Source organism: Cyprinodon variegatus, unplaced genomic scaffold (assembly GCF_000732505.1).
Source record: "Cyprinodon variegatus isolate N-32 unplaced genomic scaffold, C_variegatus-1.0 Scaffold1205, whole genome shotgun sequence".
Lineage (NCBI taxonomy): Eukaryota > Metazoa > Chordata > Actinopteri > Cyprinodontiformes > Cyprinodontidae > Cyprinodon > Cyprinodon variegatus.
The window spans coordinates 12,055-30,376 of NW_015151658.1; the positions used below are offsets into that span (position 1 = coordinate 12,055).

The following is an 18,322-nucleotide window of genomic DNA, read 5'->3' on the forward strand; positions in this document are numbered from 1 at the left end:
TGTTTAGAGAAACTATTTCCTAAGCACTTCACAAAATTCAAAAGTTTTGTCTTCTACAAGCATCCAAAGCTAAAGTTTCAAACAATAACCATGCTTGTATTTTATTTTAAAGCAGTAAACAACAGCAGCAAAAGATATTCTGTATTTTCTGTGGAAAAAGGTCATGTAAAAATATAAAATAAAGCATTAAATATTTTCTTTACAGTGGTTTAGAGTTAGACTGCAGTGCATTGTATACTTTGCCCAGTTCTAAGTATTACACTTTGTTTTTTTAAACCTTTATTTAACCAGGAAAAAATCGCATTGAGATTAAAAACCTCTTTTTCAAGGGAGTCCTGGCCAAGAGGCAGCAAAGATACATAAGATACATTAAACATAGATACATTAAAATAAATTAAAGGTACATAAAAAATAAAAAAAAACATATCAAGTAAAACAATTACAGATCATTGAGGCTGCTTCAAATCATTTCACTTTCAACTTAAAAGCATTTAAAGATAAAAACTCAGTCAATTGTCTCCACATTGCAAAAGCATGTTTGAATTTTTTCAAGATACATTATTTTCATGCACTTTTCTCTAAGGAGATATCTGAGTCTATATCTATGCTTTGCTCCTGTGGTTTTTTTATATTTGTGTCTCTGTAGCCAATTTATCAACTTGTATGATCAGCTGGCAGTAATTACACTCTATCCAGGCTTGGTGGAAACATCATAGAGGAGAGGATGACCTACTTAGTAACCTCACTGATAGAAGAACACTAAGTCCATATGAGGTGTTTTTAATGCATGAGGGATCACTTTGAGGAAAATCCATCCATCCCTCCATCTTTACATCCATTTGTTCAATGATGGACCAATAAACAGAAAGGTGCTTGAAAGCAAAAAGCTGCTTGAAACTGAAGGCAACCTGTGAGAAATTAATCCAACATGCTTGTTTTGGAATAATGATAAAACAGGCGGCATACATTATATACAATATTCACACTGTACAATAGATACAAATGTCAGACAATTATAACTTGGTTAAACTTTATTTTACTAAATACATCTCTGTTCATCCATGTCACACTTATCCCAGCTGGGATCATGAGGGGTCCTGGTATCACTGTTCACTTTAACTATATAATAATTTAAGGTAAGGGGAGTTTATGGTGTTATTTCACCTGCAACATATTTGATAAACTTAATTATCTTACTCAGCAGTGAGAGGAATGTGCATAATATGTTAAGAGCAGGACATCGACACATAGACACTGAAGATCTCAGCTCTAAGAAAAACACCTACCTGTACATAGCTTTGTGTAATTTAGTTACGGTTAATGCTGTTAAGCACAAAGTTTGAACAGGTGAGCACAGCAAATTAAAAAACAAATATAGAACTACTAAAACAAGCTACATATTACAGAAAAAAATTGGATAGAATACACAGAGTTCTTACTTAATTTGATATAAGATCATAACAAATGACGCATTATCTAAATTATATTTCCTAAAAAAACTGTTTATATAATTCAACTCCCCTTTTTGATGCATTGTGCATTTTTTATTTTATAGATGCAAACCTGTGTAAATATATATCAAAGCTATAAGCTTTTGCTTGGTAAATAATGCTTTCGTCAAAAACTTTTTCATGTATCCAGCTTGGTTAAATCCTGGATAGGACTTTGTAAGGTTCAATCTGTTCAGATTTCTGAGAACAACAGAATTATACAGTTGGTGCCTCGGGAAATCATTGGTGTGAGGTAAAGGGAAGTAAAGCAGATGTATACCTAACCTTAGCAGAGGCTCAGCCAGAAAATTTGTATAAGGGTGGCCAGGCAATAACCAATGAACACTGAGGGGGGGCCTGAAAGTGGATAGGCGCCAGAACCTCAGGGTCAAGCCTAAGATAAGACTAACTATACTTTCCTACCGCCTTTGCTAACAAATAGTGGCATAAGATGGCCAAAATAACACAGTATAGTTATTCTAGTTCTTAAAAGAGCATGAATTCTGTACTAATCATCTTTACTGTTAGTATATTGATGTGCATAATTAACCACAGTGTTTTTGTTCTCAATAAATTATGAATACATGAAAAAATAGTAATATATGAAAAATTAAAATGAATATTCCACTTGAGAGTATTACTGCTGCCACCATCTGTATTAGAGGGAAATAAATGGTCGAGGTGGCCAATAATTGGCTAAGGGTGGCCATGGCCCCCCCATCTAGCTTCGCCCCTGATCCTTAGCAGTTAAAAGTACAATTTTGTGGTTATTTGCTCTTTTTAGGTTTCAGGTGTAGTTTTTTAAAATATGATTTTATACTTTTAACACTGCTTTGTATGGAAGAGGATTAGGGACACTGAAAAAATAAAAAACTGGTTTTAAAACTTTATTTCAGTTTAATATGGGAAAAAAGTCAGAATTCTTACTTTAATCTCAGAATTCTAACTTTTTTTCCTCAGAATTCTGACTTTAATCTCAGAATTCTGACTTTTTCCCATATTAAACTGAAATAAAATAAAAAAAAAACAGTTAACTTCTTTTTATTTTTTCAATGGCCTTAATCTAATTCCGTAGCTTTGAATATTAGCAAACAAGAAATTAAATCAAAGATACAAATTGAGTCACAAGTGAAAAGTAAACAGAGAAGACTGAGTTTTAGGACCAATAGGCACAATGAGACTTTTCCACTGACAGGGGGCGACACTGAGCAGCTCAGGTGGAGTGAGAAGGCTTGCACAGTTTGCAGTTGGAGCAGGACAGGAAGGAGCCACGCTCACTCCAGAGACATTGAACCTCTGATGCTCCGAACCTGCAGCAGGAGAGGAAGACACCCTGAAACACTGCCCAGCTTGCAGTCAAAGCGCCCTGCCATGCCAGCTGCCGTCTGCAGGCGGGATGGCAGAAGGAGTCGGAGCTTTTCTCGCCCTGCTGGTTTCCTCAGTGGGCAGTTAATTGTCACCTGAAGGCAGCAATAAGCGACAGTTGAGCGCAGCAGCTGGTGGATGTTGCACCATGGAGATAAAGAGAGGACTTCGAGCCATGCTGATGGTGATATGGATCTTTCCAGGTAGGCATTCACCTGACTCACCTGACTTTCCAGGAGGATATGAAAGTGACATAGACACAATTGTTTACTTACTTTAAATACTTATTTCCTTCTTCAAATATGTTTTTAATGTTTAAATGTGAATGAGGGAAGTTTGTTAAAAGTCAGCTGTGAGCTGCTCACAGCTAGAGCGTCTAGATGCAGATGTTGGTGGGATTAAAGATACCAACAACTACTTCATTATGGAATTTAAATTTAGCTGGGAGGAAAATGCTTTATTTTTTAAATCAATCTTTGGTAATATGACACAAATTAAAGAGTTCAAATCAGATTTAGGAGGGGAAAAAAAGTTGCATTATGACAGATCATCCTTTCAAGAGCCAGTCATACTTTTTGTTAATACCTCATGTTCATCTGATCTTTTTTGGTCTAAATAAAAGATAAAAATAAAGCAAAAGGTAGCTTTATTATTCTTGTTGGCTTTGATTTATTCTTGGATTTAGTAGTAACATGTGCACATGTTGTCTAGTTTTTATTTCTCTCCCTGAAAATCTTTTTGCTTCTACTAAACTTTACTGTTCAGTGATTTAGTGGTTTTTGCTGTTTCTCTATTCTTAGGCAGCAGTGCCACACTCAGGCACACTACTTTGTTTGTTCAAATGAGTTGTTTTTCCTCCCCATAAGTTTACTTAAATGCAAGATTTGCAAAACTATTTTTTTAAAATAGCACTCTGGAGGAGTGAAAAAAATAGCTTTCTTTGCATTTGATGATATCATCAGAGCCAGCATTAGTAAAAACTGCAGTGGGCTCTGCATTTTAACGCATTGATGTTGAATTTGCACCTGAAGTCATTCAGATTGGATACTGCAGAAGCTGAACCAAGCAGTGACAATGTAAGTGATTGTCTTATGAGATTAACACTCTTTTGTTCTTGTTGCATAACTTTGGTCTCCTTTTACCTCCATGTGGCATCTGGAGGTTTCTCCTTCAGGACACCCTGTGCCATTACTGTTCAATTCCTTCAGCAAATGTACCTCTCCTGTTTTAAGCTATAAATACTCCTAAAAAAATTATATCTTACTTTTTTCTTTTTAAATCCTACATTTCATTAAGAATTTTTACATCTTCTTTCATTCTTCTTTGCTTTTTCTAAAATGTGCTTTAAATCAGTCCTACCTGTCTTTATCCATGCTGGGTCACATCCTGACGTTTGAAAAAGGAGGCAGGCAGTCAAAGCAACAGAATAAAGTGTTATCCTATAAAGTGTTATTATAAAGTTTATGTTTCCATCTGTCTTTTGAATGCTGATTAATTTTGATTTTCAGCTAATCAGGTCCAAACAATTTCCACTCCAGCTTCTCTTGGTAAGTTTTTTTTATAGGGGATGTCACTTCTGCAGCTTGACCTGTCAATCCCACACAATACAACTGTGTCGACCGTTCCTGTCCGCTCAGGGGGCACCAGAGCTGCGCCCTGAACTCTGCTATACCTTTGTATTGTAGAGGTGCTACTGCACATGTGCAACTTTTAACAAGAGTCAATAGGCAAACATTTTTGCGCCCTAGGGCGTAAATACGTCACCAATCCGACAAAAAATGAAGTGACGCTTTACTCCTCATTAAAGATTAAATATTATCTCGCACATCTAAAAAATATATTAGCATATTTCGAAGTATTTTAATTTTATAATTAGTTTTAATATTTTTTAATGTCTTAATCAAGGTAATTCAGCTGGTGGGGTGGCACCCTAACGGCCTCTAGTGGCCAGCCACCACAGGAATATTTATTGTCTTACACAAAGTGTGCCACTAATCTATAGGTATGATTCATTTAGCCATCTGAACATGCAATGCAACAGTTGATGCACTGCTTAGATCTTAAACTTGTACTATATTGTAAATCCAAATCTCTAATGATTTCTGCCTCATATTTTGTATTTACGTTTTCATCAAGCTTATCCGCTTTGCTACAGCCTTAACTGGCCCGGGATTTTAGTTCATTCTTGTTGAATTTCTGCTTGCATCACCTTAAATAAGCGCAGTGATCTGAACCATTCTGCTTTAGCTTCCTATTCCTTTCTGGCTGCTGAGCATTTGGACTTTTCTCCAGAGCTGCATATACCATTTAAGCCCTTCCATTGTGACGATTAATTGGGGTTGTTATCCAACCCATATTGTAATTTTATATTAATTTTTATTTATTTGACCATATGCATGTAGATGTTTCACTCCAGGGTCTGATTGTTTTCATGACCTTGAAAGCTTGCCTGTCCACATTCTATTGTCACAGGAGTTTACTGTTGTGAGCTTCTGGCTTGCATGACTTGATCTGTTTTCTAGCTGCAAGTCTCTTTCCTTCCTTGTGGCAACAAACCCTATTAAAGTGGATTACCGCCACCTAAAGGGCTGGAGTGAGAAAAATCAGTGTCCAAAGTACTGTAGGGCTGCAATTAGCAATTATTTTGCTAATCGATTAATCTGTCGATTATTTCTTCAATTAATTTATTAATAATCGAATAGCAAAAGATTTTGCTATGAAGATTTTTTACAGAATTAAGCCAATTTAAACTAAAACTTTTCCACTTGTGGAGTTCTGGATTGGGCATATTGACGGACGACAAAGGTATCAATGTATGTTTTTACAGTTTTCTTTCAATTACTGGCCTAAGTGGGTAGCTCTCTCAGCATGGCATGTTTTAACCTGCCCTTTTTTTATTATTATCATTACAATGTCACAAGTACATTGCAACAAAGTGAAATCTCTGCATTTAACCCATCCCCTTAGGGAGCAGTGGGATGGCATTGTGCGGCACCCCAGGATTAGTGTGGGGTTAAGGGTCTTGCTCAGGGACCCAGAGTGGCAGTCTGTAGGTGTGGGGCTTAAACTCAGAACCTCAGAGACCCGAGCACAATGCTTTAACCGAACCGCCCGTCAAACAAGACGCAAGGGTACAAGCTTGAAACTGACGCAATCATGCAGTCCCTGCCCCTTAGCGCGGACCGTGCCTCGGCGCCAGGTTGCGCACCTATGAATTTTGGTGCAGAGTGTGCGGGCCAGCCTCATTCCGAATGGGAGCATATAAAGTCGTCCTCCATGAACAAGTTTGCCTGTACTGACATTAAATATTGCAGAATGTTTAAGTGGAACAGTGTTGTTACTGTTTATTCAGTGACAGCATACAGATGGGAGTTTATTGCCCAAGCTTGTGGTACAAACAAGGATTTTGGTTTTAGCTGTCATTTTATAAAACAACATTGTATTTTTATGTTATTTAAAAAAAATTTAAATGTCTATAAGGGCTTCACGGCAGGCTTGTTTCCACATTGCCACGTCTCTCTGTGTGCAGAAGGTAAACCTCCAGTTTTATTCCACAGTATATTTCTGTGTAGTAGCCGTAGAAACACAGACCATTCTTTAATCGTGCGAGTACTGCACCAACATACGCGTCAACGATAAAAGAGTACAGTGCTTTTATGGGCTCACGCACTGCGTGCACGGACTGCTGCGACAACCCAATAGTCTTGTTAACTGTAGTGTGATCAAAGTTGAGTGCCTATGCGATTTAAAAATTGTCTTTTGTTAAATTGTAATTCTATTGCAAATACAATTCATTACCCAGCCTTACTAATAACTGACTAAAATTAGTTGGAAAATAAGTGAAGTTGCTGTACAGACAACAAAATTTCTCCCCTGACATTGTTTTTTTTTGTATTTAATTTAGTCTTTATTATTTCGTTGCGATTGTGTTGTGTTTTTTTAGTTGCTTACATATTTTTATATGAGCTTGGAATGGAATGGCCTCGCTCTATATGAAAAATATGTTTTTAGGTTGGTTGAAGATTTTTTTTTTTCCATAAAGTGATAGAAAAGTAATTGATTTAGGTTTTGAATGTCACCAAAAATGAAATCGTATATAAAACCTCCCTATGTACCCATTTGTTTCCAACAATATTATATTTGTTGGACCTTTAGAGAAATGGGTTTTTATTATTGATAGACCAATACATTGGCCTGTCCATATTTCTTTTCTTGTATCAGTATTGGCCAAGACAAGCATGTGTTTACTCATTCGTTGGTCCATTAAGCAGCTATAGCATAAGACCACATGAAGTGCATGCATTGCCGCTCCTTCCATTTCCTATTCATTGTTAGTGTTTTGTTTTTTTGGTTAGTAGATGAATAAATAAATACTTTTTGTTTAAATTGATGCTTGTGTAACAGTTGTTGTTGTTTTGGGGTTCGGCTAGAGTGATGTCTAAATCATCGACATCTGTATTGAATAATATTTATCTGTCAATACCTTATTTGCATCATTATTATTTAATTATTCAGTGAGTGAGGATAAGTATGGCCCTGATGAGTTGCTGACCTAGGTTTGGGTACTCATTTTTGATATATACTGTACTGCAGGTCTATGGGTGGTGTGATTGACTGTTAGATGTAGGCTACCCTAAAAGGTGAGCGGACATCAGAAGTGGCAATTCTCATTGGTAATCCAATGATAAGCCAAATTCTTCTCTTTTTTACCTTAAGAAACACTGAAACATATTTTATTGTTATATACAGTAAATTGTTCACTATTTAAATTTTGTTCTTCAAATTAATACTAATCATCACTGTATGTCTTCAAATGAACTAGATTTATCTTCAGAGAAACACATTACTTTGGAGAAATCCATCTTCAGGCAATATTTTATATTGGAACAAAACAAAACAAAAAAATAACTATCAAACCCTCCGTTCCGCATTGCCACTGTCCTTATGTTCTACTTCCGTGTATATTGGCAATATTTTCCTGAAATACATGAGATGATATTACCACATGGATTGTGGGTTTTGAAGCCTGATCTTATTGCTTTTACGATGAATAAACACTTTAAAATAAACAATAAATCAAAAAACGGAGCCAATCATATTCTATAAAGCCTTTATTGCATTTGAATCAGTTTATAACTTCACAGACTAAGCTAAGAAATAACTTTTAACAAATGAGTTAGTATGAACCCTAACTGACTGTTATTAGTCGCTTTCCTGTCCCAAAATATTTGCCTCCTTCTTCTAGGAACATGTCTAAAGTCAAATAGAGGGATAGGAGCTTGTTGACAATTCATCCAATAAGGTCTATGTAATTTTTATTGCTGTGAATTCCACTGTGGCAAAGCCTGCTTGTTTCTGTGTGTGTTTTACCAAAGGTTCCCTTTTAAACTCACAGCAGAGTGCTTCATTTTAAGAGGGCATAATGTTGTTGCATGGTTGAATGCTCGAATGAATTTCAAAGAAGTCCAACATTGTTTGGCTTTGTGCTTTCTTTTGAGGGTTAATGTCCCCTGTGAGGGAAAAAAAAAACATAAAATCTGCAGTGTGGACCCATAGGAGCAAGAAGTCATTAAAAATGTCTGAATGTGAAGTCCCAGCTGTCAATTTAAGGAGGCTCACTTAATGGTATTGGTTATAAATCCTGTATTAAGCATTGGCTCATGACTACTGTGGTTTCTCTGCATGAATAGCAATGAGTTTGAAAAATAAACCTAATCTTATAAAATGACCAGAAAATTGCAGGTGCTGTCTTCACTTACTTCATTTTTTTCAAGCTGTCTGCATCATCTTCTGCTCTTAAAAGCTCCTCTGACTTGGACAGTCTTGTTCCTGTCAACTTTGCAGCTGCACAGTTTCCTAACAGATGTTAGCTCCCTCTTAGACCAGAAATATAGTTGGGTTTTTTTTATGTCAGGATTTGTTTGGTTCATTCTGATTAATGAGTCAAAGAGCAGTAGCAAGGCACACTAAAAAAAAAGGAACCTTTAAAACCATTTAAGGTCATTTTATCACAGGATCCTACAAAATATTTTATATTTCTTGGATCTTTTTCATATGTCACCATGCTGTAACCAAAATAGCAATGAAATTTTTATTTGATGTTATAGACTAACTCAAATTAGCACCTAACAGTCAAGTGGCATGAAAAAGATCTATGGTTTGTAAAGTGTGGTATGCATATATACCATATTTTACGGAATATATAGCATACCTCAATGTAAGCCGCTCCCACAAAGTTTTTTTAACTGGAAAAGCATATATATGTCGCACGGGCTATAGGTAGGTTTGGGAATTTATAAGATTTTCATGATTCTGATTCCCTTATCGATTCTGTGAAACGATTTGATTCCTTATCGATTCCCTTATCGGTTCTGTGAAACAATTAATTTGGTAGGTGCACGGTGACATCCGTCTACCTTCACCTGGTACAGTCTATTTCTGCCTACCTTGGCGAAAACAGAAGGCAGTGTTTAGGAGCTGCCAGCCTCTGAGCCAGCCAGGCTACCCGTCTCTTCAAAGTCATCTAAATCTAATGGAGAAGGCATCCGTTTAATGAAAAAGCCTTACTGTACAATTTCGGGAAATAAACTCATCTCCCCCTGATTTGAATAAACGAGTGTCACCTTTCTCTCAGTCCTGAACTGCGGAGTAACTTCGTAGCATGTTTAATAACCCCAAAGAGAGGCAGGAAGCTGGTTTATTTCCAGAAATGGCATTGATTTACTAGGAACCACATTAAGCACAGCCAGTGATATAAAACAAGCTACTTACCACCAGAGTTGCCTTCCATGCTGGTCGTAACTTTAGCTTCTGTCCGGAAGGCATCAAGAACACGGCATTTGTTAAAATGTATGCCGTGTTGTGTGTGCAGGTGTTTTTGGATGTTTGATGTATTTCCTCCCGTCGATGTAATTCCATCTTTGCAATGATTGCAAAGCGCCTTGTAGCCATCTTTCTCTTCCTTAAAATAAAGCCAAACTTTCTATCGCTTTACCCGATGGGACGCCATTTTTTTTTGTTTTGCTTTTCTAGACTTACGCCTGGTCACGTCGTACTTGCTTACTGAATGCCATGTGCGTAACTTGGATAAAAAACGTGACGTAAGTCGTGCTGCCCAGTGCTAGCCTCTGGTGCTGCCTGGAACCGTTACGAAAATCGTTAAGCCAACGGTGCCATGGAGTTGGATTACAGGGAACCGGTTCTGAACAGGAACTGGTTTTTGATTCCCATCCCTAGCTATACAGTGGGCTGCTGATATCTACTGAACTATCTCTTACTTGACCTGTAGGGGGAGCTCTACATATCACCACTAGAGTAGGGACAAAGAAGAATGCTAGCTCCTGTTAACTTGTTTGGTTTGCGGCAGTAAAACCTTCTAAAGATGAGGCTTAGTTAAATCTTTATTTCAGCTCTGGAGGAGTTACGCAGAGTCTCTTCATTGCTTCAACAGCTTTAATGTGGCAAATTTATGTCGAAATGTGTGATTTTTTTTTTTTTTTTTACATTTGTTCCCTGTTGGGCCTGCTGCTGGTACATGCTTGTGCTAAATGAAATGTAGTTCCTTCTTCTTTGATTTCTGGCTTTGACTTCCAAGCTGTGACAGTGATAAAAAAAATCCACGGAAAATCTATGCTTCATATAAGCCGCATGGTTTTAAGCGTGGGAAAAATTAGCTGCTTATAGTCCAATAGACACGGTAGTCAACCATCCCTGAATCTATGCTTTGTAGAATCACGTTTCACTTCAATTATGACTTCAGGACTTTTGGTTACAACGTAAAAATTTTTAAATATTATTTTGAAAAATACTGTAGATCAAGATGTAAAAACAATTTTTTCTTACCCTGAAGTTTACCCTGTCCCTGAGTTCCCCAGTGATTGCACGGTATTTAGTTTAGCCTAGGAAAATTCTTGTATCATTATCTGGATTTTGGTTTTTACTGTGATACCAGTTGTACTGTTTCAAAAAAGGAGTTTTTACTATTGATGGTTGCAGTTACAACACCCAATATAGCTGGGATTTATGACTTCTGTCAGTTATTGTCTGCTGATTCATGGTTCTAAAGTGAGAAGGTCTGGAATTGCTTTTGGTGTGTTTAACAATCCAAAACAGTTTATTTCCTTCAGCAAAGTTGATGCATTATAAGTAGGAATCAGTGTCTATTAATGGTGACAGTGGTGTGTATTTGAAATTGCAATGGTGTGCTTTTACATCTGACTTGACTCATGCTAAGGGGAATGAATTGAAAAAAGTCGGCTTGCAGCTCACTGGAGAGTGACTCCATTTTCAGACTGTTCTGGTAATCAAATGGTATTAATTTAAGTTTTTGTTTTTTTTCAATACTCAGCCTGTCTGAGACGTCCTTGCCTGAAAATGGTCTAAATGCCGAAAGACAACTTAGCACACTTGGATGAAAGAGAGCAACTTTTTAGCTTTGCATTAGAAGAACCACAGATAATTACAAAATAACATTTGAACTCCCGTTAAGGATTGTTTGTGTTTCCATTTAGTGCACAGAGAGGCTTCAGGTCATTAACTAGGTGAAAAATGTCTAGTTTGGCCCTGCTGTTAGAGTATTGTCTAGTTTTGAGGTGATTGTGCTCTCATGAATACGATTCATGATAAGTCCAGAGCCCTTTGGTTTTAGCATAATCCAATGTTTGCTAGCCAGCTGTATTGCCTTTCAGTGAGTAACTCTCAGAGCTTAGGGTAATTCTGATTATGATGAGCTAAACAAGAAATTAGGCGGTCATGGTCCAGACGTTAAACAAACAGTGTTCCCTTTAGGCTGCTGCATGAAAATTATCAGTGCAAGGCTTTGGCAGGCCTCAGCAGCTACCAGAGGACAGGAATAAGAATTTCACCCCAAAAGCTCTTTGCTCCCATGGAAAAAAACAGTTCTTTGACATTTTTGACATTGACATGAGAAGTGATATTCATGTCTTTGTAAATTAAGTTATTAGCAGAATAAAGGGTCTAGATTTTTTAAACATTTATATATACATATAATATATATATTTGGAAAATAATCCTTTTCAACATTGTTGTGTAGTTTTCTGCGCTGAACTTGCATCTGCATGCATCCTAGAGTCTCCTACGCTTTACTGAACACAATGATGTCAATTTTGGAGCTTACAAGGCGTAAATGATTTCTATCATGAAATCCCTTCTCACTAAATTGCTTTTTATACCCACCAAACACCAATTCTAGGAGGAGATGGTGCTTCCTCTCCACTGGCGTGGTGAGATTGCAGTTTGAAAGCTCAGGCAGAGTTCTGAGGACGGTGGTGGTGTGCTGTCTTCCTATAAACAGGATTGTATGAGCTGCAAAAATAAAGTCAGTATTGTTTTGATTGTCTTGGATTTTAACTCCTTATCTCTCTAAACACTGTTAACTCTTTCAGTACTGCAGATTCTGCCAATTCTGCAGAACATCTACCACCACAGGGAAGATAGAACTGCCTCCATTCTCAATTTCCACACCGTGGCACGTATTTCTGAGTTCAAAGCTAAAGGCCATGTGTACATACATGCGGGACAGCAAAGCTACAGACTCCTTAATTGTGTGTAAGCAAACCACTCGACCCAATGATACAATACTCATTGTTCTGGACTGTTAGGCATTTTCATTTCATAAAGTTTTAAGAGCACTTTCATTTGCCCTATTTGCATGGGTTGTTGTTGAAGCATTTCCATTTTGTAAATATTAGCTATTTGATTTTATATTTTTTGGGTTTGTACTACCATCGTTATTTGTTGTTCTCCTAATGCCATTATAGAACATATTTCCCAGCTAACACTAAGCTTTTACTTAACATCACAGGAAACGTTCAATCTAAATATGTCTGCAACCTCATATTACATATAATGAATGTTCATTAACATCTGAAAGGACATGAAGATTTAGCGAGGATTGCAACACGGCAGCAATGTTCACTGAACTAAAGCTTTGCTTATGAAAATTATTTTTAGATTCATCCACACCTGTCACCAATGCTGAAATTGATTCTTAGCACTTAAAACTAACGCTCAGCAATGAACAAATAATTTTAACAGTATAGCGTAAAAGAAAAACAGTGCATATTTTACAAGATCAGATGGAGAAATCAATTGGAGAAAATTATGGCACATCTGCTTATTAATCAGTTCTAAGCATTAATCCAACACTCCGATGGGTTTATAGTCACCTGGTGACACATAAAGCCACATGTCCTCTGCATAGTCATGGTAACTGTTGTTGTTTGCTATAAACCGAGCCAAAGGGATCATGTAGATGTTTAATAGGAGGGGCCTCAGAATGGAGCCTTGAGGATCCTCGCATGTAATTTTTCTAGTCTTGGGTTTAAGTTTCTTACTGACACATAGAATTGATGTAATCGGCTGAATTGACATTTCATAATGTCAGTCAAAACATTTTAACTTTGCACATAATCCAGACTGTAAAATTCAACTGCTTTCAAACTGTTACTAGGTTATCCTAAACTTTAGGGGGTTACCTGAATCTAGTGCTAGGTTTTATCTTGGTAAGTTTAAAGTCTGAATGACAACAAGATAAAATAAACATTAAACTATTTTATTTTGTTTTTACTATAAATGCACATATGGAAATTGCTATTAATAAAAATTTATTTTGTACTGAAATGTTTAGACAAAAGCTGTTGTGTTACAAAGATCTGGTGTTTAACTGAGTTGTGCTATCTTTTGCTTAATTTCTTAACACTTGGCTAACACCGAAAATTAATATATGAAGATCACATTTTTGTCTTGTGTTATAATTATACTTTCATGTTTTTCAGCTGGTTATTTTAAAGCCATTTTTTATGTTTACTTATTTCAAACTTGTTGAAATTAATATCATATATAGCCGTCCATTCTGAAAATATAAACCTTTTGGTCTATATCACCCAGTTCTATTAATTTCACTGTAAGAGCTTTATTGTCAAATGTTCTATTATTCGCTCAACCTCTTACTGCTAAGAAGTCACTCAGTAATCATCTCATGTTCATTTTGGAAACTTTACGGACATTATGATAATAAAGGAAAACAATAAGCTAAAAACTGATTTGTACAGAAGACTGATGGACCTAAATCCCACCCTACATTGGGAATCATATTATCCAAACTTTGTGGAATAAAAAAAAAAGTCCTCTCTCCCTATTGAATAGGATTAGACATATTTGCAGTTCAGATTAGGATTTCCAAATAATAGAGAGAGACTCTGACAACTGTTTCAGATGTAGTGGATATTGGGAGGGTTGGATTCAGGATGCTACCTTTAAATGTTCGACATTTTAAACGGAAAACAAAAACAAAGAAAGAATTCACCCCCTTTTTTTCCAGCTATAATGGAGCTTGTGTTGCAGCTTTGAGCTGTTATATACTTTGACAAAGCACTTAATTCGTGAGCTTGTATCCTGCAATCCTAACCCTATAGCTGTCTGGTCTCTTTGCTTATCTGATTTTTTTTTTTCCTTTTTTTGAAATTGACAAAGTAATTTTCTTAAAGTGTAGCATTTCCAGAAGAGTGGTTGCCAGGCTTTATTCTTTGATATAATTAGTGGTGGGCCGTTATTGCCGTTAACGTGCTGTATTAACGTCAGACTCTTATCGGACGATAAAAAAAAAACATTGCCGTTAATCTATTCTCACAGTTGGGTTGGGAGCAGGGTCTAGGCTAAATAAGCTATGATGACTTTCACCTTGATATTTTAGTGCAGATGTATATCTGGCGTGGATTAATATCTTGGGGCAAGAACTAATCAGTCTTCCAACCTGTGTTTGCCTACTTTTTAATCACCACATTGAACGGAACGTGCTAACATGGATGCAGCTATAAAAACGCAGAGTTTGCTTCAGGGAAATTTATTCTTAAGAAGCTTCCCAATGGAATACTCTACAAGACTAAAACTGTTTGCACATTGTGAATCGGAGAATTAGTTTACTGCAGGAGTTCTTCCAGTCTTAAGTACCAGTTAAACGCAAAGCATCCTTTAGCCAATACGGAGGACCGATACCAGCTGGGAACTTCCTTCGCTTTAGATAGGCTAAAATTCTGTATTTTTACATTTCATTTTGCCACAACATCACAAATGATTACCACAATATTATGTTTACTTCTTGATGATTTTTTAGGATTTGGGTAAAGTGGGACAATTTTTTAAAATGTAGCTTCTCTGTTATTTATTTAGTGTATTCCATTTCTAAAGCTAGAGTTTCATATCATACATTTTTAAAAACCTCAGGATCTTAAATTCACAAGAGACATTCTAAATACAGATTTTAGTATTAGAATAAAACGCTGTGAACCCAAACGCTGTTGCTCCAAAGTTGGTCTGCCAGAGTGACTGGTGGAAAAAGGAAAAATAGAGCTTGGACTGACTGACACAAAGCTGACCGTAAACAGTTCATCATGACCAATTATGAAGGCTTTATATTCAGAATTTGTGTTTATCTGAATAAACACTTATTAAACAAAATACATCTTATTGAATATTATTTATTTTCATCACCAGTTATCATACAGTAGTAGAAAAGGTTTCTCAGGCAGTTTGTGATGCATTTTGGAAACAAGAGATGAGCCCCTGGTCTGATGTACCACCAGGCTTGAGAAACCTGTTCAAAGACTTAATTTTATTTATTTTTATAATGAAGCCTTTTTTAGAATTCAAATGAGCCATTTTAATCTAGATTAATTCCAAGATTAAATTGAGATTAATCTAGATTTCTTGCTTTTTAGTCCTAATAGAGATACATAAGATACCACAAATAAGCTATGGTATAGTTAATGGAACAATAACTTCATTCAAACTTCATGACTTTTAGAAAAGCACAGTTGATGTTTAGAACAGTGTTTCAATTAAAATGATACTAAAACAACATCTCTGCCCTTTTTTTTATTTACCTAGAATTTATGTATTTTGAAGTCCCTGACAAGAAAATTAGGTATTTATGTTTGTGTAGTCTTGAGAAAAATCCAAAATGGATTAAATGGACTGGTATGTTTCTTCTTTGTTTATGTTAAAAGGAGGATTACTACTGCCCCCCCACCAAGCATGTACAAAGGTGTCAGCAACATTGCTCTACCTCAGCAGTGCGGCTGGGTTGTAAAATAGGTCTTAACCCCATGGGACTCTTTAAGATACTTATGTATGTGTAAGTGGGGGATAGCACAATAACTCAGTGCAGCATTTCTATTGTAGCTCCAAGTTGTTATTAATGTTAATTAATATTAAGAAGGCTTTGATAAATATTGTCTTAAAAACCAATAAATACCTTTAAAAGTGAGACAAGCTTTTTCTCCCAGTGGTATCATTCTAGGACGATGTTTACCTTGTAGAAAATCTGACAGTTTGTCTTAATAAAATCTTAAAAGATGTCAGAAAAGTCAAAGGTGGATATTCTGTGCTAAGGTTATGACTGCAAAATTAAACACTTGATGTCTGGACACACTGTTACAGACGTATTAAGCATAAAAAATTATTTTATTTCATGAAAATAAAATGCATTTTGTTTTATAAAGGCACCGACCAATAGAAATCTGAATGGAATGGACGCTTTGATTCTTAATTGAGGACAATCTCTCTTCTTTGTTTAGCATTTGATTAAAAGCCGCTACCTCTGACAACCTGCAGCACATTTTTCCTTGTTTTTTTGAATTACTTAATAAAATGAGACATAATTGGTCAGAATCTGAAAGTCTGACTTCAAAGGGAACATCAGAAAAGCTTGATCTGTGCATGTCTGCACAATACATTATTGTAAAGCACAAGCAATGGACTAGAACAGGAGTGTCAGCCCATGAGAGGTCAGCGGCGGTCCTGCATATCTGGATGTTCCTCTGTTTCAGCACGCCTGTTTTACATTGATTGCTGATTACCAGGCGTTTGCAGAACTGCTGTATTAAAAATGATGTTTTTTTTAAAGTAAGGAGACCTCTTAAACCTACAGGACACTGGCTGACTACAGTAAGAAGTGGTCTGTTGTGTGTTTGTCTGGTAAAAAAATTATTTTATCCATTTATATTGTATTTAGTTTATCTATTTTTTCATATGATATAAAATACAATAACCTGAAATACTAGCTTTGCATACACTGCATGAAATCTGACATTGGCCATATGATGGACTGGAAGTACCTCTTGACTAATCCATTTGGATGGATGGATGGATGGATGGATGGATGACATTATATCTGATTATGTATTTTCTATTTTAAGTCTGTTGGTATTACTAAAACCATTTATGTCTGCTGAAATATTAGAATAATATAGGAAGTAATTTTTGTCGGGGTTTTTTGTCAAAGACAAAAGTGCCATACATCCTGTCACTATCAAGTAATTTGGATATCCCTCCACAAGCATCTTGCAATAATTTGCTGGAGTTTTGGCCCATTCTTCCCAGCAAAAAGTACCTTACACAATACCACTCTGATCACAAATCTTTTAAAGGTTTTGTCTTTTAAAGCAATATGGTCACTTGATGATCTTAAGTCCTGATCTTGTACACTAACATAAAAACTATCTGAAAAAAATACATTTAAAAGCCTTGAAGCTCAGATTATCTGGGATTATGCTTCTGCTTTTCTTTTAAGAAACAAACTGATTAAAAATAAAAAGAGGATGTGACTCCCTACTGCTGATAGGTTCATTAATTCTGTGCTATTCACTTGACTAAGTGCTCTAGCTTCCTGAACTGTTAGTAGAAAAAAACCCAGCAAACATTCCCTGAATGGGCTAGTTATCACTCTTCTCCGGCTGCTGTTCAGAAACCTCCTGATGCTGCAACATCAGGAGTCAAAAATAGCTTCTATTATTCTTTTGTGAACTATTAAATTGCTGCCGATTTTGAAGCGTGGCTGTATTTGATGCTGACACACACCTCAGTGTGTATGTCGGAACGAGGCGGCCTAATTGACCACAGTGGTCTCTGTATGTCATAAACTAAAAGAAGACCGCCGAGGAGCAGTGCAGAAAGACTGGCAGCAGAAAGAGCCAGAGTCGCGCACAGATTTCTGTCATGTATAACTGGGGCAAATTAATTGGCTTATGCTCACAACAGAAATGGCAGTTGAGAACAGACGTATGTTCCAACAGCTGCTGCTTGTTTGAATTCATTCTGACGTGGATGGATCAGAACACCAAGTTATCTGTGAGGACAGCTGTAGCCAAGAAAATTGACAGGCACTGATTGGATCTTAGCATCCCGGCTCGCTGAGCTGATGATGAGACTTGAGGCAGGTGATTCCTGATGAGTGTGGGAATATGCTAGCACTGACGGGGTGCATCCTATTGGATTCAGGTATGTAGTCAGCTGGAAAAAACTGCTAATTTTATTGACAGCTGTGGTTACAATAAACTTCCACTAAAAGGTTTTTTAGACAAACACAAAGGGAAAGCACTTCACTTAAAGTGTCCATTATCTTTATGAAGACCCTCTTACCATGTGATCAACCTACTATACATAAGAAA

At 36.5% G+C, this 18,322-nt stretch overlaps 1 protein-coding gene across 1 annotated transcript in view; it reads left to right on the forward strand.

Annotated features, from left to right (window-relative positions):
• The first annotated feature begins 2,761 nt into the window (after positions 1 to 2,761).
• LOC107102117 (endothelial cell-selective adhesion molecule-like) overlaps positions 2,762 to 18,322 on the forward strand; it is a 93,073-nt gene continuing 77,512 nt past the window's right edge. Inside the window, exon 1 of the mRNA XM_015401293.1 lies at positions 2,762 to 3,058. Coding sequence (XP_015256779.1) covers positions 3,004 to 3,058 — 55 coding nt within the window. The 5' untranslated portion in view covers positions 2,762 to 3,003. The remainder of the gene's footprint in view (positions 3,059 to 18,322) is intronic.